At 44.1% G+C, this 25,538-nt stretch overlaps 3 protein-coding genes across 3 annotated transcripts in view; 1 reads left to right on the top strand and 2 right to left on the bottom strand.

Annotated features, from left to right (window-relative positions):
• Window positions 1–1,900: 1,900 nt before the first annotated feature.
• On the bottom strand, window positions 1,901–17,007 carry LOC119388090 (zinc finger CCHC domain-containing protein 9). The gene is made up of 6 exons (XM_037655718.2): window positions 16,892–17,007; window positions 7,899–8,262; window positions 5,542–6,422; window positions 4,249–4,399; window positions 3,687–3,776; window positions 1,901–2,162 (listed from the first exon to the last, which is right to left on the bottom strand). The coding sequence occupies exons 3-6, from the start codon at window positions 5,842–5,844 to the stop codon at window positions 1,963–1,965; spliced, it is 744 nt and encodes a 247-aa protein (XP_037511646.1). The 5' UTR covers window positions 5,845–6,422; window positions 7,899–8,262; window positions 16,892–17,007; the 3' UTR covers window positions 1,901–1,962.
• LOC119388088 (myotubularin-related protein 10) lies at window positions 11,518–16,348 on the bottom strand. The gene has a single exon (XM_037655716.2). It carries the CDS (start codon window positions 16,082–16,084, stop codon window positions 13,913–13,915), a length of 2,172 nt encoding a protein of 723 aa, XP_037511644.1. The 5' UTR covers window positions 16,085–16,348; the 3' UTR covers window positions 11,518–13,912.
• Window positions 17,008–17,417: 410 nt separating the features above from the next.
• The window catches only part of LOC119388087 (integrator complex subunit 3), a 34,943-nt gene continuing 26,822 nt past the window's right edge, over window positions 17,418–25,538 (top strand). The window contains exons 1-8 of the mRNA XM_037655715.2: window positions 17,418–17,587; window positions 18,371–18,454; window positions 18,549–18,632; window positions 20,972–21,085; window positions 22,067–22,151; window positions 23,630–23,696; window positions 24,131–24,272; window positions 25,361–25,490. Coding sequence (XP_037511643.1) covers window positions 17,513–17,587; window positions 18,371–18,454; window positions 18,549–18,632; window positions 20,972–21,085; window positions 22,067–22,151; window positions 23,630–23,696; window positions 24,131–24,272; window positions 25,361–25,490 — 781 coding nt within the window. The 5' untranslated portion in view covers window positions 17,418–17,512. The remainder of the gene's footprint in view (window positions 17,588–18,370; window positions 18,455–18,548; window positions 18,633–20,971; window positions 21,086–22,066; window positions 22,152–23,629; window positions 23,697–24,130; window positions 24,273–25,360; window positions 25,491–25,538) is intronic.

Raw genomic sequence — 25,538 nt, 5'->3', positions numbered from 1 at the left:
GAACTATTCGATTCGAAATTATTCGGCCACATCACTATTCGCTTCGGATTCGCTTCGAACGTCAAATTTACTATTCGCCCATCCCTTCAAATCAGTTTTGTGGAATCCCGTTCAGCCCGAACACATCGGTAATAATCTGCTTTGTTGAGGTACGTTCTGACCCGTCTATATATATGTGCTTGTGTGGTTGTATGTGTGCGTGCATATACGTATACAAACTGAAAATTTGGGAAAATGAAGGCGAAGCTCCACCAATCCCTCCTTTGGCTATGTCTATGCATCAAAGTTCCTTAGTAGTCAATTTCATACCCAACCTTAACATAAAGGTGATTGTAGTTCAACAACATGTGGATATTTGTGCAGGGATATGCAGACTCTCACACTGTAGCACATCCACCATTGTGCCAATGTTCAAAACAAAACAAAAAAAAGTGTAGGAGATCTGTACCCTAGTAGACACTTTGGCCCATGTAACAATGTCGAAGCAGGCTGCACACACAGCAAAAGCTTGCCACTGCTCCATAAGTAAATACGTAATTCACAGCCTCATTAAGACGTTTATTTTCAGACACATGAAATGAATTTCAGAGTTTTATGTAGGGGTGTGCGAATATTCGAGTTTGGGATTCGAATCGAATAATTCGATTAGACTTTTGAATAGCTAGTATTTGAAGTTTCGAATAATTCAACAGGATGAATATCTAAAACGCGACAAAGGCCAATGGTGCAACTTGGTTGGGGTGGGGTGGCTAAAACTAACGCTAATGTCGCCGTTAGTTAAACTTTCACCGACATCCTGGTTCAAAAGCGAGCGCATGTTGATCTTAAAGGAGATTACGTCATTTCCGCACGTAGAAAAACACACAAGAAAACTGTCAAGTCCTTCACAATATCGCTCCAGAAACGAAGGCACGGACTTGTTGCGTAGTTCGGTCGCATATGCCCGCAAGCGCCGTAAAACGACCTGGCTTTGGCCTGCGAAACCCTCGGTGATTGGCTTCGCATGTGAAAATGTGTTCACGGTGGGCAGTCTCCACTGCATCATCGCACCACTAGTTCAGAAACTCCTATCGTTCCGGCGCGCAGTTAAAACGCTGCTGTGAACGGGCGCCTGAAGACTTTTGGACCCAGAGCACACGTGGCGATGAAGCACAACATTACCGTTGTCAGAGGAGCCGTATTGCACAACCATAGCGAAAGAAAACTAGCTACCGTGTAGGAGGTTAGGAGTGGCGCTGTTGACTGGAACGGCGGCTCTTCTATCAACATGCCCATAAAAGCTGAAACAAAAGCCACTCCTGAACAAGTGTGTAATGAAGCTGTCAGCAGGCCGCAGCGTCCCTGATTTTTCCTTTGTCTTGCCATAACTGGCGGTACACATTTCGTGTAACTATTCGATATTTGATTCTATATTCGATATTTTTGGCCACTATTCGGCACTATTCGATTCGAGATGAAATTTCACTATATTCGCACACCCCTAGTTTTATGCATATCAATTAAATTATCATCAGAAGTTTTTCAGTGCATTTTATGAATAATCTTGTACAGTACACAAGCATGCCAATAAATCTGAGTAATAATCCGTATGTCTCAAAAACGCTACAAGAAGAAATGAATGGCAGAATTCAAATGTTAAATTAATAACCGCTGCATAACAATTCACTCTGATTGTTGAGTAGCATAAGCCCTATTATGAGTAACCAAAGCACTTTCAGCCATTCCCATGATCACTGAAATGTCAGCCTTGGATGTATAAGTGGGCTAGTTTGTTATTCTTGCTTCTCCAGCAATAAACCGACAGTTACAACACAGTACTTGTGTTTGCCAGTTCCTGAGCACCGCTGTTTCAATATGCACTGCCATCTCTCATTGTAAAACGTCAGATTTTTCAGCAATCTCGCCAGGAAATGCGATGCGTTATTACAAGGTTATGCGGCTACTTCTGCAGACCACATAGTTTCAGAAGCTAACCACCTTCTCCTTCTTTAGCTGGATGCTCTGGTGTAAGGGCACAATGTTCTCAGCGTCGGCACTCTGGCCGATGCTCACAATGTCGGCAGCCACCTCGCTTTCCTCGCTGGTTTTGATCTTATTCTTCTCCATCTCGGGACACTCCTTTTTAAAATGGTCGATAGCTCCACAGAAGTTGCAGTGACCTCCTGCAGCACAGGAAATTTAAAAAAAGGAAAGTGTCATTCAGTCAGGCGTACTAAACGATCCTCGCACAATTTTGTGAGTGTGCATGTCGAAGCTAACAATTAAACAACAAAATGCGTCTTTGCAAGATCAGTGTATCTACAAGTTCCTCATAGTGTCGAGACTATGAGGAACTTGTGTTAAGGAAAAGGAAGTAAACTGCACGTGCATTGTCGTTGGCAAATGCAGCAGCATAAAATTGATGACAAAGCAGTAAGAGCCATGAATTGGTATTACAAGTCTTCCATGGCCGTGGGGTATATGTGCATTTCAGTCCTGTGACTGCTGCGGCCACAATAACCCCACAAGCTTCTTAATCCCATCTGCCCACCTCACTTTCTGCCTACCCCTACAGCGCTTGCGTTCTCTTGGAATCAAGTCTGTTACTCTTCATGACCAGCAGTTATCTTGGCTTCTAACTACACACCCTGCCTATGCCTATTTCTTCTTGATTTCAACCAAGGATGACATTAACATGCTTTTGTTCCCTGACCCACACTGCTCTCTTCTTGTCCCTTAAGGTTACACCTATCATTTTCCTTTCTATGGCTCGCTGCATCAGTTATCAGAAGTGATTGGGAGCCTCTACCACCTAGTTTTTTTTTTGCCAACCTTGCACAACAGCAATTACACAAAACTGTGCTAACAACCTATGATAATGAACCTCACCTGGAGGCAAACCGTATGCACAATTATCACTGCTTCTTACACGAACTGCCAGCATAATTGGTTGAAGCCATTTCGCATAGTACTCTCATTCAGCTTGCACTAAACATTTGCATGCATCAATGATCAGTACTGTGTATCAGAGACAGGGAGCACTCTTACTGCCGTCCATAATATACCATGAATTTTCTAAGCAGGCTTGCATGTCTGTCTGAGTACTGGCCTACAGTTTAGAAACCATTGCTTTTCTTCTTATGCTACAGTTGAAAATTGAGTCAGTAAAAATAGGTATATAAATACATTTCTTTTTAAACGTATGCCAACCAAAAGAGTACTGGTTTTAAAGAGTCTACACTTCGTTGTGTTTTCTAGTATTTTCATAGCATAAGTTCTTGAACCCTGAAAACAATGTGGCTAGCATACTTGTATACTTTTCAAGTATTATCATTTACAATTTTCTTTAGGTTCTTTCACATGAGCCCTTTTGTCTGTGCAACTACCACAATTATAATTTCAGGGCAATTCCTCAGCTCCTGGCACACGCAGGTAATTTGTGTGCAAGACAGATCATCACTGTACCCTGAACAGTGTAGGCAGAAATTTTTTTCAGGAGGGGAGGCACCTCCTTGATCTGAAGTGGGGGCCGGGCAGGCAGATGTTGTCGAGAGTCATTTTGTGCTCTGTATACCATGGCAAAAAAAATTTCGGGAGGGGGGTGGTGGCACAGGCCCGGTGCCCCACCCCATGGCTACGCTACTGGTGTGTGGCTGTTCTATGTTCTAGAATTTAAAAATGAAGAAAAAAGATTTGAAATGACATACCTTTAGGGTACACTCCTTTATCATTACGCGGGCACTTGCGACTCAGATGCCCTTGTTGCTTGCAGATGAAACACTTAGCATATGGGAACTCTGTTTAAAAAGAATAACAAAAATTTACTATTAGGGCTGTGGCGTTTATAACACAGCACATTTGTAGTCTGCATTACCCCGGGTATAAAATGTCACCGCTCCTCCCAATTCTCCCCCCAATTTTTGCATTATATTCATGCACATAAGGTAGGCACTATCTTCAGCAAATTATGACTGACTTTGTTTAAACAAGCACAATTAGATGTGATGAACCTATCTTACTGGTGAATACTATAAGGACATTAGTTTCATATTGCATGCTTGCTGGCAGTAGAGAAAGGTTGGCAGAATAACCATTCTGCAAAGTACACCGACAAGGGTACTTATTGCAGTGGTGATGCGTTGTGCAATATACTGCATCATGCAACAGAACAAACACTATAATAACCAAAAGTAACCGGTAAGGTGTAAACCATTATTTGATTCCGCTGTACTGTGGCTGCTCCCTTGTGATGGGAGACACAATACTTGCCATTGTCTTTGCTTGTCTGAACTGTGCATGCAGATGAGAAGTGCTCCGTAGATCCACACTTGAAGCAAATCCCAATGGGTTCGCTGGAATCTTGAAGCATCTGAGGACAGTCGGACACTCTGTGGCCGGGCTGACGACACTTGAAGCATAGCTGTACCATTAAAACAAAATTAATATGCGGTTACTATAGGGCGAGACAAGAACTTTTGATAATAAAAGTGATTTTTATGCTTGAGAAATCACATAAATCTGTGGCTTTCAACCAGAAAAAGTGTTCATAATACAGGTGAGCAGGTCTGCAAACTGGTACTCTACACGGTGAACTTTATAGTGTCCAATCAGTAGTATGTGTAATCTTTAACTCCGCTCGACCTACTGGAACTAGCATGCTGTTGTTAACTTAATATTTAAATGTCTGGAACTGAAATGCAGCTGTTGATTAGGGCTGCTAAGGTGTGTGGTCTGGGAGGGCGAATAAGCACACACTTGCTCTGGAAAAACTGGTAGCCCGATGGCCGTGCATTCTGTATCAAGCAACCTATGGTTATAAGTGAGATCAGGCGTATATTTATGCCACCCATATGGGATTCAAGGTAATTCTGCCTGAATAGGGCATGTTTGTCGCCAATGCTTAAAACGTCTTCTGGGTGCTTCAACAGCAAGTTAGATGGGAAGCTCTGTAAGTTTGGGAAATCTCAGCGTCACAGCATTTGCACTGGTGCCCTGTGGCATTTCAGAGACATGCCAAACTGGTACACAAACAAAAATCAGATACATACTAACTCTTACAGATTTCAGACGTAAATGTAGCACTTTGCAGTGAGTTCAGGCTTATTACCATGTTTGTGGGCATTACTTATTTGTTTTGTTTACAATGAACTTAAATTGGCTCAATACTGCATTCATTGAAAGTCGACACTTGATCCCTTCTTGTTCTTTTTTCCGTATACCTCAACCGTGTGCTGCTTCCTCCACCATGAATCTGTACCAACATGCGCACTCTTATGTTCTCTTAAACTGGGCGTTGCCTACGGTAGGATGCTGCTCAGAACTAATTAGTTTTATCTGAGCACAACAGTGGTGCCATCTGGTACTGCTACGATGAACACACAGTATTCACTGTCGCCATTACAGGTGGTGCCAACATTCTACTGCAGCAAAATTGCCATTTAAGTGGAAACACGCTCTAGATTCCCATCAGATCCCCCTCCTTAGAGAGACGGGAATGATTTGTTCTTGGCACAAAAACGATCCCTCTACGTGAGAGCAACACACTGACAGCGGAATCCTCACCTTGGCCAGCTGCCTGCGGAACAGCAGCTCTTCCTTTCGACGCATCTTGCGCACAGCCTCCTTGATCTGCTCGCCGGGAAGGCCCTTCTTGCGCATCGCCTTTTTCATCAGGTAGATGCGCCGTTCCACCTTTTCTGGCAGAAGCAGCAGGCCCTTGGCCTCGCGCTCCTGCCGCATCCACTGCAATCGCTTGGCCTTGCCACTGCCACCACCATCCACGTGCAGACCTGTCCTAGGGACCTTAGACACAGGCTGCTCTTCCTCTCCCTCACTGTTGCCATCCTCCTTTATCTTCATCAACATGCAAAGCTTCCTCGTTTGTGACTGCTGCTCTCCCTTTCTGGCCTAGGCCTTTCCTCTTTCCAGCTCTACCTGACCTTTCAAGACAGAGCTGCCCTCCTTTCCTTCATCTTCGGCCGGAAATGGAACCTCTTCTTTGAATGATGGGAGAAGCTTCTTGGCAATCACCTTCTTTCTTCTTGCTTTTGATACTTGAGCTGAAGACTGTGCTTCCTTTTCATCAATGTATTTCTTAGTCACAGTGGAGGGTGAAAGTTTGTTCTTTGAGGCTGGCACAGCAATCTCAGCAGCAGAAATGTTTGCTTTAGGCAAACATGCTTTCTTTTTTAGACTCTGTGATCCTTCTTTCACAACCTTTCTGGGAAGTGTGCTACCTGTACTGCTTGCAGCAGTTTACTGTACTAGAACGTGGCGCAGGCGCTATGGCAAGTCTTTTTTTAGAAGTTGCCCCCATTGTCTTTTGTGCAACTGGAATGTCTGCATCGGTCTTTCTGTGCTTGAGCATCAACTTCTTGAGTGCTTCTGCTTCATCGTCGTGCACTTGCAACTTCTTTTCTTTTGGGAGCATTTTTGCCTTTAGCCTGCATTTAAAAAAATTCCACACAGGGAGAACAGGAGTTACAATTTTTCTAGATGTTTAAACACGAACTAAGCCGACTGCGGGTGTCTTTAATAAAGGAAACTTTCCCAGGACCAATGCACACATCAGATGCATTTAGTATTCCATTGTCACACTGAAATTTTTACTGCACATTTCAATTCCAATCTTGGTGCACTGATGAGAGGGAAATTCAGTTTTTTATGCACCCACAGCTGTAACCAATAATCTCATGACCCCAGTATGATTTAAAGGGGTGGTGCCATCAAATTTCGAGGCTATAACAAGCCCGTTGTGGGTTTCCTCTGTATGCAAGGACACTCCACACGAAGGGTCGGACACAGCAAAAGTTCAGAATATATTTTAATTCACTTCCAAAATATACCTAAATGCCCATTCTCCCGATCGAAGCTCATCGCTAGCGCGCCAACACTGACGTAGCTCTCTAGGAAGGGCAACGAAAGTTGTAGTGACGTCACACCAGATCTGCTTTAGTGACGTGAGTGACCTCCAGACCTCTGCCACCTCCGCAACGTACGTACCGGCTGTAGTGAACTAGAATATATTCTAGTTCACTATAGTACCGGCAAAGCATCCGTTGCTACATCACTCGCTGAGTTTCGATCGCTTCCTGGCTAAGTGCGTCACAGCCTTGTGTGGTCACGTGACCGAGCCCTCTACACTTCTACGTCGCTGCCCAACCTCTGCACCCAGAAACCGAAACCGAAAGTTGTCCACATCAAAAGGCGATATTAAATTATTTAGCGAGAATACATGAATCTTGGTGCGTGCATCATGCTTTCTGGAGCTATAAGAAACGCTTACAGCAAAGAACGCGCAAGCCACAAACTTGGTGGCACCACCCCTTTAAATACAAACATCTTCGATAGAGTTCTGTCTGGTTAGGTGAAAGTATCCTAGATGCCAAACTGGCACCAGCCACACTTCTGCAAATTCCAGCTTTCTTTAAAACTTGTTATAACAAATGCCTTAGAAAGTCTGTGGTACTCTCAGACTCAAGCCCAATTGTGTAGGCTGTCATTTTTTCCAAGTGAAGCAACCAAGTGAGCTACACAACTTTTTTTCTAGTCATAACAATGAGCATGCGTATGATTAGGGTGCTAAAGGCTGTCTAGTAAACCTGAACAGGCTTCCTTTATAGTTATGTGTTTTCAAAATGAGTTGAAACTTGTTTCTAAGAAATTCTCCAAAAGTATGAAGTTCCAGAGAACTCAATTTCTTTAATCAAAATGCAAATGTTTATTCAGTTTAAGTGACGATTCATGCCAAAATGTTCACACTACAGCCCAACTTTTTGTCACTGTGGTCATCTCAAAAGCTCTTTTAGATCACCTTGTTATGAAGCCAGACGTGTTTGCATAACCAAATCTTTGAACTACATGAACCAATGAGCAAAAACTGCATCAGTGTGTGTCATAGGGTGACAAAAAAGCTTCACCTGCAAGTTGCTGTAATTTTCAACGACGTGTTGTGAAGGCTTGTTACTTGACACTGCTGCTGCTTTCTTTTGATGGAACACATCACCAGCTGCACCTCCACAGTGAGTACTGGCCTCAGCAACAACACTGTCCGTGCTTGACAGCTTCTTCTTGACAGCAGGCTTGCTATTTTCGGGTAGCTTCTTTTCAGTGTTCAACAATTTGGTATTAGCCGCAGTGTCATCAGGACGTGCGAAACGTGGTTTCGTAGTCTGTTGCCGCTGGGCTACAAACTCTGACCACGTGGTAGCCTCGCCTGGCTGCCGTTCATGCTTGAGGACACTTTTGCTACGTGCCCAGCGGGTCATCTTCACCTAGACGTTGCTGCAAGGCAGAGAAATAAAACCCAAGTGAGAGCGTTGACAGAAAGAGAAAAACAAGAATAGGCAAGGAGGTTAGCTGGAAAGACGTCTGGTTCACTAGTCTGCACAGGCAGTGGGGAATAGAAAGCAGTAAAATTGAAAGCAAACCGGTAGTTCCCACGCATGACTAGCATAACTGAATGTATTTTCACTACTTTTAAAGTAATAGAGGCAACAGGACAGAAAGAACATTGTTTAGAAAGGCAGAGAGGTTAACCAGAAGTAGCTCTGCTTGGCATTTCAGCACGAGGGAAAGGGGCAAGGGAACGTAAAGAGAACCACATTCTAATGCAGAGTGCACACGCACATACAATCTAGGTTTATCATGCAGCACCACTGTCCAAGCATGTCATGTCAGCCTACAGAACTCAAGAACAAGAGCAGCACAGCACGAAAGAAAATAAAAGTGAAAAAGAGGCGACATTCTTTTAGGTCTGATGGTCCCATATGCCGCCAATTTCCCACATGGTAGGTGGGAAATTTTCACAGGGAGGGAGCAACCATGTGCACACCCTATTCTGCTAGCCACCAAGCTTGCTTGCTCCTATTCTAGTGTTAAGTACTTGGCGGAAGCACCGGTCTACCTCCCACAACAGCAGTGGAAATTCAACTATATCAGACTGCTTTGATAGTAGAAGGGGTGCGGTATTTTTATCTCTAAGGGCGCCCTGTCAAGACAAGAACCCCTTGTTCGGTACAGGGCACCAGGCAAAAGACATCTCGACCTATTCGAAGATGCTAATGAGTTCCCAGCTAAAGTCAGCTACGAAACTGGTATGTCCCGCATTGGAGGTGGATGCTCAACCGTTTCACTACCACTACAGTCAAACAAGGAGTGAAGCGGCCTTATTTTTAGATCTGCCAGTCCTATGCCACCAGTTTCCCGCAGTGTTGGTGTCCTCCCAAGCATTCTTGGGTGGAGCACAGTACAGACAGACAGTACACATGAAAGAAAACAGGACAAACGCTGGTCTAACAACTGAAAGTTATTTGAACGAAACCAATATATACAGTAAACATTCACGTGTATTGTCTGCCTGTGCGCTGCCCAGGAATGGATAAGTCCAACTTACCCACCTTTCAACTATCCCCCGAAGCAACTAAGAAACTTCCTTCTGCAGAGTGCTGAGCTGTAAGCACACCAGCCTGGAGTGGGCTTTTACCTATTTTGCTGGTAAGCGCCCGTTCACAGCAATTATCTGCCTACGACAGCAGTAGCTGATGCTCGACCATTTTACCACGGCTGAATTACATTTTCTAAATAAAAAGGATTGCTTCCCCCATTCAATTTACACAGGAATCAAGCTCTTCAGTTCCATGTGGTCGGAGATTACAAATATTTAACACTTTTTATTGGACCAAACGGAATGCAGAAGATGCATGCCTGTGATTGTGGTCTACTACAAGATAGTCATATGTGCCATAAGAATAACTACATACTCTGCCATGATATTAACATGTACTGGAGCCAGCATCACCAAGAATTGTATTCAGCCTCACGAAGTGGTATTGAATACGGCAGCCGTCCAATGGTGTTGTCTGACATAAGAGGAAGTGCATGCACAAAAAGCCACACGTTATCAATTTACTTATCAGCTGTGCTCTGAATCACACATACCACTCTATGGCGAAATGCTGGCACCACCCAGCTGTGAGTGTTTCACAGTCCTTAATACGCACTCTTGTGAGGACACTAGCACGGTTATACTTGCATACTGAACATTGGCAACGAGATCCTGTATGCAAAGGTCTCCGACAACTTACTTGGGGACTTCTAAAGTCCTCTAAAACTACAGGATGAACAGCTTTGTGCACCCAGTTCTCTGTGAACAAAGGCATCATGGCTGAGTATGATGCCTACAACATCTCATTAAGTGGAAGCATGCCACAGCCATTGAGTCAATGTTGTAGGCAGAGCTCCTCTATCTCATCTTAAATGATTGGGCATGCAGACACGGACACAAGAGAGAAGTCAAGACTCCTCTCTTGTGTCCGCGTCTGCATGCCCAATCTTTTAACATGGATATGTACCAACTAGCTCAGCTCTCTGTTATTCTAAGTCCCTCTACCTACTCCTGTCTAGCAGCACAGACAGCTCTTTCCTATTAATCTTCTTAACTGTCACCACAAGACTGGTTTAACGTCCCAAAACAACAATATGATTATGAGAGACACCGTAGTGGAAGGCTCCGGAAATTTCGACCACCTGGGGTTCTTTAACGTGCACCTAAATCTAAGTACACGGGCCTCAAACATTTTCACCTCCATCGAAAATGCAGCCACCGCAGCCGGGATTTGATCCCGACTGATCCTTACGTGTCATGGGCATTGCTGATGTAAATGTAATTGTAACCTTTATCCTTCCTTTCCATCACCAGAGTTCATGCAACGTGAAACTTGTTTGGAAAATTTTAGTAGCTTATCCAAGCACACATTGACATATCCCTCAGAGCTTGGGGGCTCGAGGTTCAATTTCTAGCATAATTATTAGTGTCTATTCGGTTGACAGACTACTGACATAGAAATAGTATTGTATCCATTTCTTTATTGGGTTTATGTAAAGTTTAATTATGCTATGGAGCCTCAGTTCATCAAGTGCATATCAGATATTTAAATTACGATACACTCTTAACTTAGACCACTTCAAAATGTACTACACCAAGTGCACTGTGAGTTTGGAAGTGAAAAGGGAGGCATTAAACATTGGCAAAACATATTGCGTCAGTTTCACTGTATCAGAAACATTTGGCAACATGTTCATTGCATGGCATTTAGCCACTTCTCGTTTATGATACAGCAAGATGATCATCTCCATTTCGTTTTCAGTCATGTGGGTAGACTCCTTTCTCAGAAGTCATGCAACACTCGGCATGAATTTTGAACAGTTCACTTAAAAATCAGTCTTTGGTGCTATCAAAATTTAGACCACGCATTTATAAAGTCAGCACCGACCCAAGAAAACATAAAAAAAAGTTAATGAGAAGTTGGCCAGGGACTTCGTGACAGTTTAGTCAGCATTTGCTTTGCCATACAAAAAAAAAAACACTCAGGAACACAGTATGTACATTTTGCCCCTGTTTTCAATGCTCAAGAGAATGAACAAGAAAGCAGGGGCAACGGCAAGGGAATATGCATTAACTAGGACGTTCATGCATCAGTTCTTGAAAACTTCATTCCTAAAATGTGCAGCAGCAAATGAACAGAAAGCAAGAGCATATATCTTATAATCTCTTTAATCAATTCCAAAGTTGGGCACACTACAGGCTGTACAGGTCTCGTACCAAAATGCCTGTGCCACGAAGTACTGTAGACATGCTCTTAAACAGCACGAAGAATTTGTGCCCTACAGCTATGCTTACAGGGATGTACGTCAGTGAATAACTGCACCCCGATAAGATAGAATGTAGGGCTCCCTTTGGGCAGTGCTTATTTACATGTATTCAGTACCCTTTTCTTTTATTTTTTTGCATACATAACGAGTGGTTTAATAAGCAAAGCTGCGGCCCCCTCCACACCTTTTAACTTTCTCAAGCAGTTTTAATACTTCCCACCAATCAGTATGGCACCTAATTTAGATTTGGCCGCATTTCATAGGTCCATTTCATAAATAGTTATACTTCCAATGTCCCAAGAGCCCAAACACTGATATACACAACATCTAAGCTATTATCACAAAACCATACTTTTCAAATGCAAAGGCCATCTTTGTCAAAATCTATACAAACATGTTAGACAACAAATTCAGGTGTCAATTGGTACCAAAAAAGCTGTAAAGCTGCAATATTAAGTCGCCAAACATGAAACAGCTAGAGTTACACCAAAATGATTCATATGGCCAGTGCTTTTGACCGTGCCTGCAAAGGCAAGATTGTAAAGCATCGACACAGTTCTAGAGTAACATCACAAATTGTGGCTGGAGTTTTATGTGGTTACTAAGACCACGAGAACACCCACACACAACCAATCTTGGTAGCTTACAGCTAAAAAAGCAAAGTACATGTGATTAGATTAGCTACACCTATCACACACTGTTCAAAATATTTAAGTGTTTCCACAGAGTTACCATATTACTATTATTGACACTGCCAAGTGCCACCTGCAAATACCGAGAAGAGATTACCAAAAATGCCCAGGTTTTTATCCGACAGCTGTAGGTACAGGACTCTAATGCCATGCAAGAGTGCTTAATTAGGCCAATAACTGTGCTGTGCTAAGTATTTCATCAAACTTACTGCGGCAACAAAATATACATGTTCCCCTTAATAGATATCTAAGCTGCTCGGCAGCATCAGCATTGCACCGCTTTAAGAAAACCAACACTCGCTGTGCAAGATGTCAAATGAAAAACTATTGTATTTTTTCGTTGCATCATAAGCCTCACATCTGCCTCCTTTATTAGACTTTATTAGTTGACAGCACAGCCAACCTGTTTAATACAGATACGACAAGATAGCGCATCTAATGAAGAATAATCTTCACGTTCACTGGACAAGACAGCACATCTTGCTTTCTCTCTCTCTTTTTTTTTTTCTACCATTGGTACATAGTCCAACCTACACCTTAAAAAATGCGTCCTTGTTCTAGGCTAGGGACAATGCCATTTGTGTTTTTAAGATGATGCATACAAAACGTACACGCTGTCACTGAATGTAGTTTGGCCCCAGGGCTCTGAGAATGAAAAGCAAGGGCAACAAGATATACTACTCGTAGAGAATAAAAACATGGAAAACCAGCACATCATGGCTGGTTCAAGCACCGAGAGGACATGTTCACCTACTTTTATGGCATGTCTCACAGAAATAGTTACCTCGTAAACTTAATATCAACATAGTACTGCAGGACTGCATAACAGTACTTTCAATACTGGCAATACTAATTACGAAAAAGAAAGTGGGTTCTTCAAGGCAAAAAAAAAAAAAAGAGAAGCTGCAGTCTCAGCTTTCTTGAAAATAAAATCCGCACAGCCTTAGGAACAGGTTCAAACAAAAAATACATTCTCTATACATATTAACAGCCATAACATATGACCACTAATAAACAAGCAGGAGCTTAAACAATTTGTACAATAAGTTACCGGTACGTTCATTCTAAGCTGAACAATGTGCCCTCTGCCTAGCACACGTTCAAGGAGCCAGGAGCCACTAAAACATTGCAAAAAATGAAAGAACTTCCACAAACAATACAGCACCATGGCCTCCAGTGGGAACAATTAACAGAACAAAATCCCTGCCTGGCACAGAATCATGTAACATCACATGATGTAAACAAGGCACTGACAGTTGGCTGCTGAAATGTTTGGTTAGCTGCTATTAAAACCCACTGCAAGTGAAAGAAAGCTTCCACAGAAAAGAAGTATCAAAACTTTTCACAGCTGTACGAGAACCTAATATAACCAATTGTTGGCATCTCATGCTGTGAACGTTTCCAATTTAAGTATTTGACAGCAGCCAAAGAAGCAATCTTGAAATGCCCCGAGATGGCTTGGCCGGTGCCCTGACAGCAGCTATGTGCCTGCTATGCAGTGCGATAAACCAAACCAAACATAGCACTCCACAGAACACGTTCATCAACTTAAAAGAAGACCCTTTCGAAGGAAAACTACGGTCACTAGTTTAGTCATCCAAGTCTCCGTAGTCATCATCTGGAAGAGGTGCTACCGAAGGTACGTGGCAGCTTCCCCAATCTACAGGACCCGGAGGTGCAAACGGAAATGAAGAAGTCACAAGGTGATGATTGTCTATTGCTGCACCAGGACGCGCAGAACTACGCTGAATGGCAAAGAAGTACTCGTCCGAAGGCAGACGACGGTGCCGCAGCTGCACGGTCTCTCCGCCATCGCGATGTTCTTTCAGTAGTCGTATCTGAGTAGCCAAAAAGTTTATATCCCTGGCCACACGAACATTGTGGAGGAACAGAGTTGCCGGATCACCATTAACCACCTCCGCTTTTGGAATCCAGCGGTAGTAACATTGTGTCCACACTGACAGCGACTTCACCGTGGGGTCCAGGAGAAGCAGATCTTCACTAAATGACGGCGCACCTCGGTCACCAGCACCCTCTTGGGCTCTCACGTTGAGCAACTCCTTGGATCGCTGAAGCAGGTACAATGGATTTTTGAAGAGTTCCAGGTCTTGCGGAGAAAGGCGTGAGTGCGGGCCAGCCCAATCCCAGACATTGCGGAACGGTTGCGCCTTCAAGGCCTCCCATCGCTGTCGGTTGTTCCCAAAAAGAAATGTGTCATAGATGCCCACGTGCGTGCAGTCCCAGAGGTTAGTTAGATACGTCTCTGAGAACTCGAATGATGCGGGAAATTGAGACTGAAGCTGCCAGACGCAATCGAGAAAGAACAGAAAGACTGGTGCCGCATCTGGTGATGCACGTCCTTGACCGAGATGGTCCAGGCGTTCCGGAAAGGGGTGACCCGCGGCTACCCACTCTTTGTCAACCAAGGTCTGAAAGCCTGCCTGCGTTCTATAGTAAGGGTCCAGAAGAATCTGCACCAGGCTGACGACCACGCAAGTCATGTCGGCACCACTCTGTTCGCGCACCAAGACGTGTTTCCGACGTTCCGCTATTACCTTGGCGGCGGTGAGCGCAACCTTAAGGCAACCTGACACGCATTCCAACCAACGGGTCGACTCGAGCGCCGCGTAGAAACGGGCCTCTTGTTCGAGAAACTCTGCTTCATCAGCCGGCATGCAGAGCGCCTGAAGCTTGTGGTAGCTGGAACCGACTTCGCGCACGATCGGGCACTCCAGATCCAAATTCACCAAGTGGACGTCGGCGCCCAGGCACTGGACGAGCAGTTGAAGCCGCTCGGTGTCCGCCGACTCGGAGCCCGTGTCGGAGGCGGCACCTCGCACCAGTGCGGCGCCGCTCGGGTGGCTCCAGCACCAGGCAACCACGCGCTTGTCGCTGAAGTGTTGCGCCAGGCGTTCTAGCTTGCAGTCGACGAGACGGCGCGGGACCGCGAAGCGGCCGGGAAGCGCGGCCGACAGCCGATACCGCTCGTTCAGCTCGGTCACCCTCCACAACTTGGAGGCGGCGCAACGTCGCAGCTCGGTGTCCCACTCGCGGGCGCTCTCGAAAGGCGGCTCGCGCTGGCCGATCGAGCCACCGCGCAGGCTGAACAGCTTGTCCAGGCTGGAGACGAAAGCGTGGCGCGACAGGAACTGCAGCACCTTGGCGCTGCACTGGTCGCTCTGACAGAACTTGAAGGAGAAGGTGAAAATGCGCATGTCCTTGCAGTGGACCTGCAGCACCTCGACGGACTGCGCAGCGGCCGCCTGGGGAGACAGCCGCTTGCGGCGGCCCCCGGAGAGCAGAAACAGGGCTTCCACGTTCAGGAGACCGATGTCGTTTTCGCCCAATACGCGGTTCGCGCAAAGCGCTCGCGGCTTGTGCTCGCCGCTCGCGTCCATCGTGACGAAGCTCAGCTTGAAGTTTGTGCAGAAAAGCACGCCAGACACGCCGTTACGCAGGTCGCTAAACGTGTTAAACTTCAGCACGTTGTCCACCTCGGTCACCACCACCTCGCCGTCGCACAACGCGGGCTTCAGTGTTACCAGCGGTATGAGATCCGGTGGAGGAGGCGCTGCGTCGGGTGGGCGTGCAGACGACCGCTCGCCGACACCGAGGTCCACGTACGAGACGAACGAACTGCCGACGCGCTTCAGCCTCGTTTCGGAGCCCATGGCTTCTTGTTCCGGCGAAGCGTCGCTCACCTGGAGCACATTGCGCCGGGTGCCCAGCTTGAATGGGAAGGAGTCTGTCGATATCTGCATCCTGTTGTCAACGTCGCCGGAGGCGTGCGATACACAGCGCTACACCGGGGCAACATCTAAGCCTACTCGTCGGTGGTTGCGTGTTACCGGTCCACGCGTCCTTTTCCCCGGTGCGACAGGAAAGGGCGCTCGGGCTTACAGGGCATCGGGATCCATGATCCAGCCCGAAACCCGCCAAGCCCGTGGTCGTAGCGATGCACTTTGCCGGAACCGCCAAAGGGACACAGAAACGGCTCGTAGACGCGCGTGACCCATCAGCCAAGGCGCGGCTGGAATCAGTGGGCTGGAACGCCAGTGCCACCTATTTGTCACATTTCAATCCAACTCTATCCAATCCACTACATTGTGATCATCATCATCATCACAGCCTAAACCGCGAGACCCGCGATTTCAAACAGAGCTTGTTTACTTGCACTTGAAGACGCCTGCGTGTCGCTGACACATATACGCCGATTGCCACCAGCGTAAACAGCCAGCTCACTTGTCATGCCGGCAAGACGATAGTCCGACAGGTAATGACGGCACATTTCCGACTACACGAAATTTGCGAGCTCGGATTCGAACAGTGGCTGTGAAGGCGGGCGACAGCGTTTACAGAGCACAGAGTTCGCATACCACGCCTTGTCAGTGTAGATTTCGCAGATACTAAAGTAACGCTTCCATTTACACTGTTCTAAACATCCACTGAACGTGGCTCACACACGCGGGTTCTGTCTGAGCAGCGTTGTACTGGCATTGTGTGACTGAGGCCACTAAAATACATTAATAAATACACATAGGCTACTCGCCAGCCCATCGGCGGCTTACCTGTGTCGATCGCTGGCAAGCGCTGTTGTAGCTTTAATGTGCAGCGAATTTTCAAACCATATACTGCTTTCTGCTGCTCTTCGCATCCATGTTTTCGACTGAGTGATTACCTCATGGATTACCTCGTGGTTGCAACATCGACATCGCCACCATTAAACACAACGCTAATAAAATTTGATTTGAACAATTTTTTAAAAGAGTAATCTTGCTTTGCATTATAAATGAAGCACCATGACATATATTCTCAAGTTCGTTCAAATTGGTGTATTTGTTTGTTAAATTCTATGTGCGCTGTAAGGTTAATAGCAATTACAAGCATATACTGAGTCGTTATTGACGTTACAATTTGTACATTTTGCGTAAAACATAAATACTATCGCATGATGAGGCACATGTGGCCCAGAAAGCTGCTGGCAAATATGTTCCTATTTGTCGCAGCGGATGAAGCCATAGATTCGCTAGCGATTTCTCCCGCAAATAAAAAACGCAAGGCTAGAAAGTAGTTCGCGAGCTGCTCTCTTCGGTCGAAACGTGTTATTCCGCGAATATGGCGCTGCCCTTATAGAGGGTAGGGTTTTGCGGTCGGCTGGATGACTCCAGTCCAAGGATTTCGCGTATAGGATGGATTCAAATAAAGGGACGCCATCGAGGATATTCGCTCTTTCTCCGATAGAAGCTAAAGAAGAAATAGACGAGGTAACGGGGCTGGAATAGGCGCAATTTAAAAAGCATGTCTCCCACTTCCCCTGCATACGTGCACAAAGGCGCGAATTTTCGGTTCTATTCGCACGGTGTCGCCACTGTCGTATTTGGGTTTCACTTTTTTACGTTGCACACTAGTCAACGATTTAATTTAACTAAACTTTATCGTGATCATTCCCGGCGATAGTTGCACGAATGCTTTGGAAGCGGGCTTCGTGCCGAGCGAGCTTGCATGATCGCCGGCATTATCGTACTAACGTTTGCCCGAGTCTCAAACTTTCACTTGCGCGCAATGTGCTCGGGAGTGTGCGTTCGTTACAGATTTTTGCGCGTGTTGTCGCGGTGACACTTTTCATTGGGTGTGTGCGAATGTCGAGTTAAATAGATCGTCATCACTCCCATAGCATACCTGTTGGAACCACTGCTCAAAAGTTACGGCCGTTTTATTCGTGACCGCAGCAGAGCCGGCACTTTGCCTTGCTGCGCGTGCTAGTCACGCTGTTCTTCCTCAATTTCGCTTTCTCCTACCCATCCCTGGCTTGCACACCGATAAAACTGTGCTCAAATAAAGGTTCTAACCCCGAGTCAAAGGTCACAAGTTTCAGTGCTCATCGCGTATGAATCTTGTCAGTATTCCGAATCGTGCTTGAGGCGGTGTGCCAAGCGATGTATCCATTAGAAATACCTTGCAAATAACTCTTACCGCTTACGTGCAACTGTGGTTTTTGAATGCTAGTTGATACAGCAGTCTCAACGTCGCATTATCGTTCTTTTCAGAAACTCGAGAGGAGCTACACGTATTTACAGTCTCTCATCAGTGGCGTCTCTGAGAAAGAGGCGCACGATGCTTTGAACGCAGCAGTAAGAAACACTTTGGCATCTGTTTTCCGCGCTGAATGTTTGCCCCGTGTGATCATGAATGCCTTGCTGAAACACGTTCCGTCCTCCATTAAAGGTGTGCAAAGGAGCACAGGTTCACGATGACATCTGTTGCGGATTTCTTTATGGCATCCTTATCGACCCCACCAACGCAGCGAGAGTAAGTGAATCTCCAGATTAGCGTCATTCTTAAAGAGCTGTAGTTGACATGTTTCCGTGTACTTCCACCTTGCTGCAGTTTATTAGGAAGTTTGGTTTCACGGCTGTACACACTGAACCCTGTTCAAATATTGCTTGCATTTTACCAGTTTTACCTTGTGCTTTAGCTAACTCCTCTAATTTGCAAGACATCGACAAAACACTCCAATTATCTAGAAGATTCGAAGTTGTACTTCAGCATCACTTTCGTGCTGCACCAGGAAGTAGCCAATGAAACTTTATCAGCAAACTGCATCAGTTCTTTGCACATCCTTAAATTTCATTTATGCAGTTGTTATAACATACATAATTGTAGTGTTTGTGGCTGTAAAGATATGCAACACCATATGAGTGCTCAGATAATGATACTTTTGTTGTTGCGTTGGTGTCTTCTACAGACTGTGACAAATCAGTATTTTGAAAATGTTACTCAGCCTGCAAACCTTGCATGCATTAACTTCTTTGTTGAAGTCAGAGCTTTATTCTCTTTTTTTTCTTTGATATTCCACATGCTGTGCTAATGCATGGACATTAATGTGTCCGATTCGCTAAACATTTTTTTTCACGTATGTTTCATGCTAAAGTAATTCTATTCAGAAATGTTTTTTTCTTCATGTGGAGCCATAAGTGCTAACGTTGAGATTTGACCCACATATTATGGCCAAATGAGTTATGAGAATGCACTGTGCCTCAAAGAGCATTACGCTTTAGTCCATTAAGCATATCGTTGTGAAAATGTGTGGATGTCTTTAAACTTAAAGGAGTACTGATATGAATTTTAAATATTTTCGGGTTGTTGCTGTATATAAAAACACGGGTGTCGAGAACCCTAAAAATAGTGTCATAGTGCTTGGGAACGCATTGAATATATTTTTAATACTGCTACCTTAAAACGACAATTTCGGTTTCACTATCGAGGGGGCGGCTTTGCAGTGACGTGTCAACACAAGTCTGACGTCACGGGAAGACTGCAACTCGTGACATACTAACAGCAGCTGTCGGTTTGCTGTCAGTCACATGTGGTTCATGTAAACAAAGATGAGTAAATTGTCGTGTAGAGAGACTGACACTGATTTCTGCAATGTAGGCTGCATGCAGGATGCAGATTTCGCCAATACAGTGAACTGTGTTGACTTGTTGTGATAATGTCCATTGCGGTGGGGCTGGCTTGCAGATGCTAGGCGACGAAACTTTAAAATCAAAGTAAAATATTTTATACTTGTTGTCTGTCTCGAATGTGGAGAGCGTTGATAGTGCACACCATGGAAACGAAAAATGTCCCTTTTGGGGTGCCTCAAAATCGTGTAAGTACTCCTTCAAGGGCATAAGAGGTGCTGTTTTTTTTTTGTGTGTTGGTGTGGCACGGGTTGAATACATGTGCTCTGTTCTGCATATCGTTAAAGCACCGCAAGCGCTCTTTATCGTTGCATGTTCTACCTTAGTGTCCAACGTCACGAGATCTGCCGTGACAATCACCATCAGGTTTGCACCACTTGGCCAAGATTCACGCTCCACACACATCACCAAGCGAACGTCACGTACCGTGCTCTAGTCTCTTATGCTAAATAATGAACTTCACAAGGAGCGGCAGGTCATTGCCGTTCCCGTCCTCCATTCTTTAAAGAGACACTAAAGTGAAACAATGAATTGGTTTAGATTGTCAAATATTACTCTGAAAACTCTAATGTCGTTAATTTTACCACCATAGCTTCAATAATAGAAGAGAAAATTTAGGTCAACGTCTCATTAATAAATTTCGCACCAAGAACTCCGTGCATGACATCACAGATTTCAAAGTGTATTTTTCATATTTTGGCGACATTGGCTTGATGAAATTTCCTGAAACTTGGTATGTTAAATCTCTGGCCCCCTCAGAGGACAATGTACTTGATTTTTACCGATTAAGAACTACGTAGGCGCTTGTAGACGTCATTAAAATGTATGATGTCACGGCGATTGGTGCGGGAAGTTCAAGGTGGCTTCGCCACCCGCTTTTTCTTTTTGCACATTGCCTCATTCATCAAGCATCTTTGCGCTGCAAGTGTGGTGATTTTGGTTTTACGAAAAAGTAATTTACTGATACGAAAGAAATCTCTTTTCTCTTTGCTGTCCCTTTAACAGTGGAATCAAGTCTGGCATTTTAATAATAATAATAATATCTGGGGTTTAACGTCCCAAAACGTCGGTTTAACAGTGGAACCAAGTCGAGCATTTTAAGTACGATCTATCAGTTTAGGCATTTTTACTTTGTCAGGTTGACAAAGAAGTTCATGTGCTTTGACCCCTCGCTCTTTTGCGCAGTACTACCGTGACGTGACATTCACCACACGCGATGGCCTGCAGAATTTCGTCAACACCATAAGCCTTCTCATTCTGGAAAAGTACACCAAGCTTCTAGACTCCTGCCGATCTCAGGTGAGCATTTATGGCACGCCCTGCACTTTTGTCGATAGTTGGGTTTTAAACAGAAAACTGTCTCTTTAAAAGTGTTGGGGACACATCAATATGGAAGGAACTGGCCAACATGCTGGTCTGTGACCAACATTTCTCCTTTGTGACTTCTCATGTACTTGTTTACTTAACCAGTTTTCTTTTCCAAAGATTTGCTTTCTTAGGCTCGTTGAACTTTGAACTGCCACTTCGAGCAGAACTGGATATGGGGTGTGTTGCAACACTCGAATGCCATACAGATTGCTTTTGTTGCCCTCTTTTTCTTTTGTCATGTTTTGTACTTGATATCTGAAGTGTGCCATAAAGTTTCCACAAGGCCAACATCATATGCGAAGTTGGTGGTACAACTAGGAAAGAGTTTCCTGAGTTTCAGTTTACAGCTTTTGATTCTTCATTTCGAAGAAACAGCCAATACCTTTCTGGTACTTATTATTTTTATGCACACCAAGATGGAAAATTATTAAATTTGGCATGTTATGGTTTAAACTTTATGACCTTGCTTTCTTGTATAGTCAGCAACAAGTGAAAACAAGCGACAACTTGAACAGCAGCATCAAAATAACAAATTGCTACCGGGATGGTGTTAAAAACACAGCCATCGTTTTTATTTGTTTGTTTATTTTTGCAAAAACCAAAATTGCATTGGCAAAGTTGACAAAACCCTTTTTTTTTACCCATCAAATAATACAACTCTTTAATTTTGTAGAGCTTGTGCTTGAAAAATTACACATTCAGGGCTGAGGAGTCACGAACCTCACATCTCTCTCCTGTGATTTCATTGCGGTATGACTAAGTATCCACCAGTTTACTTTGTGCTAACCAGAATATGTAAAGCTTGGCAGCTACACTTTCATATCGTGACCAATACTTACGTTTATCTACCAGTTTGTTCCATATGATGCGTGTGATGTTTAACAAGGCATCCATTCCTTACCTTTTCCTCAGATAATATGGCTAATAAAGGAGCTCATCAAGAACTCAGTGCCTGGAGTCGACAATCTTTGTCACGGTCTTCTCAGGCAGATTGCAGGTACGCTCTTCCATTCCCTGATGAAGGAAAAATTTGCCAAGCTGTTGTTCTTAATCTGCATCATAGTGCATGTTTGTCCATATCATAGCTAGTAGTACAGAAAGCTCTTTGCATCATTGATTAACAGCAGCCACATTCTCGGTCAGTGGCTTTCGAGCAACTCAGTTTCAGTGCGCATTCATTGGGTGAGCTAGCGGACAGTGCCTGTTGCTGCGATGAAAAATTGCATTATATAATACTTCGCCAGAAGTAAAACTATCGTCAAAACTGAACGACCAATATTACAGCCCCAGCTCTCAGATTCTGCGGCTTAAGTCGGACACAATTTGTAAAGTAGCACAGAAGCTTTAATTAATTGCCGCCAGAGAAGTACTACATAGCCATATTTCTTACAGAACACACCAAGGAGCTTGGTGCTTGTGTTTAGTCACAGATGTAGGCTGCAAGAATGAAGCGTGCACTCTGTCTTAATGAGACTCCCACCAGCACTTTAGTGTTTGCACCATCAACTTTAGGAGGGAAAGCATAACTGCAACTTTTCAATAACAAATCAAACATTGGCCTTTTGGATTCAGCCCTCAAATCAAGTAATCACTGTTTAAAAATTTGAATATTTTTCTAATAGCTGGCGAATACTTGACATCATTGACTATATGATCAGAAATGAAATTGAGGCAAGAATGTGATAACTTTCATCTAATCCACGGTGGACGTAACATACTGGAGCATGCTGTTTCACTTAAAACAACGCTTTAGCCAGCTAAGCACGATCGCTCATGATAAAATGTTGTTTAGACATGTCATTCTACAGCGGGTATTGTTTGGTCTGTGTCCTCTTGCAAGCGTTAAATCTTACGTAACTTTAATTGCAACATGCTTGATACGATTGTGGCACTATCTTCTGAGGCCATTCAAAATAGACAAAGTGTCTTCTTCGATTAGCCATTTTTGCAGACATTGCGTGCATTTCTAGTTTGTTCAAGAAAATATCAGTAGACTTTAATTGGCATACAAGGTTACCTCTATAAACATTGTGTCATGATGCATGACTATGCATATGCTCTAAAGAGCCGGTGTTTTCAAACAAATTGCTTAGTTCCTAACTCTCCTTTTGTGCTTGTGATAAAGTATGCTTTATAAAGTGCAGTGAAGTCGCATAATTTATTATAATAATACCAGTGTGCGAATATTGTTTGATATTAATTTTTAATGGCTATATTAATGGCTGTATGTTATTTGTAGACTACTCTAAAGTTACTTGATATTTGATTCAATTTGATTGTGGCCTTATTAAATTCATAGCCAATTCTATCTCAACCTATCATTCGCACATTGTTAATCAATTTTATTATCACTGTGCTCATGTCAACACCATTCTACTGGAGGCAACTCATCTTTTAAAAGGACTTTTTGTCAATTTTTCATTTATGCTGTACGTGTTGCTTCCTATTACCCACTCATTTTTTTTTTCTTTACAGGCGGCGATGTGACGCCAAAAAACATATGGCTTGCAGAAGCCATGCTCGATATTTTCATCGAAAACAGGTGAGTTTTTTCTCCTTTAATATATACATTTTTATTTTACCATTATATATTGTATGCATTATTTTAAATTTAGGCACTTTTTCAGCATCTAAGTTTCATTGCGATGTTGACGCAGGTTTTTGAGTTGAGTATTCTAGGTATTGGCTATAGTTTATAGAGGCAATTCGTGCCAATTAAGGATTTATTGTTAACTGTTCTTGCTTACCCCTGGGCAAGTTTCTAATTTGAGTCAGAAACAAATGTAGCCTATCTTTACTGTAGTATTATACAACCCTCTTTCTCCCCCCCCCCCCCCTCATCACCTTCTCTCACTTAAACCAAAAACATACAAATGTGCCTACATTACTGTGTAAGCAGGTAGTGGCCAGTATCATTGATGCTTGCCATGGATGAATGTGCATGAATGTGTGTTGCACTCGCTTCATCTGTTGCAGTGCGTGGCTAGGCTCTCAGCCCATTGTGATCGCCACGGCTGTGTACACTTACCTGCGGCTCATCGTGGACCACGGAAACCCACCATTTCTTACTCTGCGGCAGCGAGAAGTGGACTTCTGCATTTCCATGCTGCGAGAAAAGGTCCACTTGCTCAGTTACTCTTAGCTGCAGACAGAAGCTGTTCTCTCTCTTCTTTCTCATCCGTTTCCGTCGCTGTTTTTAAAATCCCTCGTGGTCACAAGGATTCACATAATTTACAGTTGTTCCAGCCAGCAACTGTTCATGCACTTTGGATACTGCTCAAGAAGGAGCATATATGTGAGCAAACACATAGTGCGGGATTAATTGCAGAAAATGCTGGTTACTTGTTATGCTGTTGTGCAGTATGCCGTCTATAGCCAGTATCACTTTGTGGGTGATCGCACCAGAAGCTGTTTTCTCGGGTGTTTTCATAATTGCTTCTTTTTATACTGCCATTTGAGGGCATTTTTTTTTATCACGTGAATGAGGAATACGTTCCTTCTTGGCACTAAGTTGCCTTTGGATGAACTTGTCTTGAGTGCTTTCCGTAAAATGTTTACCGAAAGATATGTTGCTGTCTTGTCATTGCATAGCATCATGAAATGTGAAATGTGTGTACTAATATCGTATAAGTTGGTAGTGCTTTCCCCACAGTAGGCAGCAATTGTAATGCCGCCGAACTGTATGACTAGCCGCCCACCACTGCCCACCTCTAGGAATTCAAGTTTGCAGTACTCAAAGGAGACTTTGTGGTGCCCTGGAATACAGTCGACATCCGACCTTTCAGACTCCATAGGGAGCATCAAATTGTTTCAAAAACCAAGTAGTACAAGAAAACTAATCCATGCTTTCTTACTTCTTCTTTTTTTTTTTTTTTTTTTTTTTTTTTTTTTTTTTTTTGTCAGTAAAAGTGATCGTGGAACGCATTAACCGGCTGGCACAGCGCAACAAGCCACTGCGGCGCAGTCACAGAATACATTAAGCTTTATATGGGCTGCATCAGGGATTCGTCACAACTACATTTTAACCATGAGTACGTTTAAAACGGGTACATATTAATGATGTTTTACTGACAGGACAATGACGGCGATCGTGTGCATAATTGTATACCGTGGCAGTGGTCCCTTCGAAGTCTTGTTATGTTTCGGTGAGTAGCACCTTTTCCCTGCAGCGTAGTAACTAGCTGTTGTGTGCGTCATCTGGTGCAGTTTACGGAGTGTGGCATCATCGGGCGGGACCTGATCCGGCTACTCCAGAATGTGGCTCGGATACCCGAGTTCGAGAAGTTGTGGCGGGACCTGCTTTTCAACCCAGCTTCACTTTCGCCAACACTCACAGGTGCTTGCTTGTTTTTTGTCATGCTTTGTTTTAAAAAAGCTTTGCGTC

This window comes from Rhipicephalus sanguineus, chromosome 3 (genome assembly GCF_013339695.2).
Source record: "Rhipicephalus sanguineus isolate Rsan-2018 chromosome 3, BIME_Rsan_1.4, whole genome shotgun sequence".
Lineage (NCBI taxonomy): Eukaryota > Metazoa > Arthropoda > Arachnida > Ixodida > Ixodidae > Rhipicephalus > Rhipicephalus sanguineus.
Note: the sequence above shows the minus strand (reverse complement) of the source record. Positions and strands in the feature narration are given on the sequence as shown.

What these genes read in the sequence shown, in the direction of transcription:
- LOC119388090 (XM_037655718.2), bottom strand. Translation starts at nt 5,844, where the DNA reads ATGTTGATGAAGATAAAGGAGGATGGCAACAGTGAGGGAGAGGAAGAG. An exon ending in TCCGCAGGCAGCTGGCCAAG is followed by an intron (nt 4,400 to 5,541) that starts GTGAGGATTCCG and finishes TTAATGGTACAG; the next exon opens with CTATGCTTCAAGTGTCGTCA. An exon ending in TAAAGGAGTGTACCCTAAAG is followed by an intron (nt 2,163 to 3,686) that starts GTATGTCATTTC and finishes CCTGTGCTGCAG; the next exon opens with GAGGTCACTGCAACTTCTGT.
- LOC119388088 (XM_037655716.2), bottom strand. Translation starts at nt 16,084, where the DNA reads ATGCAGATATCGACAGACTCCTTCCCATTCAAGCTGGGCACCCGGCGC.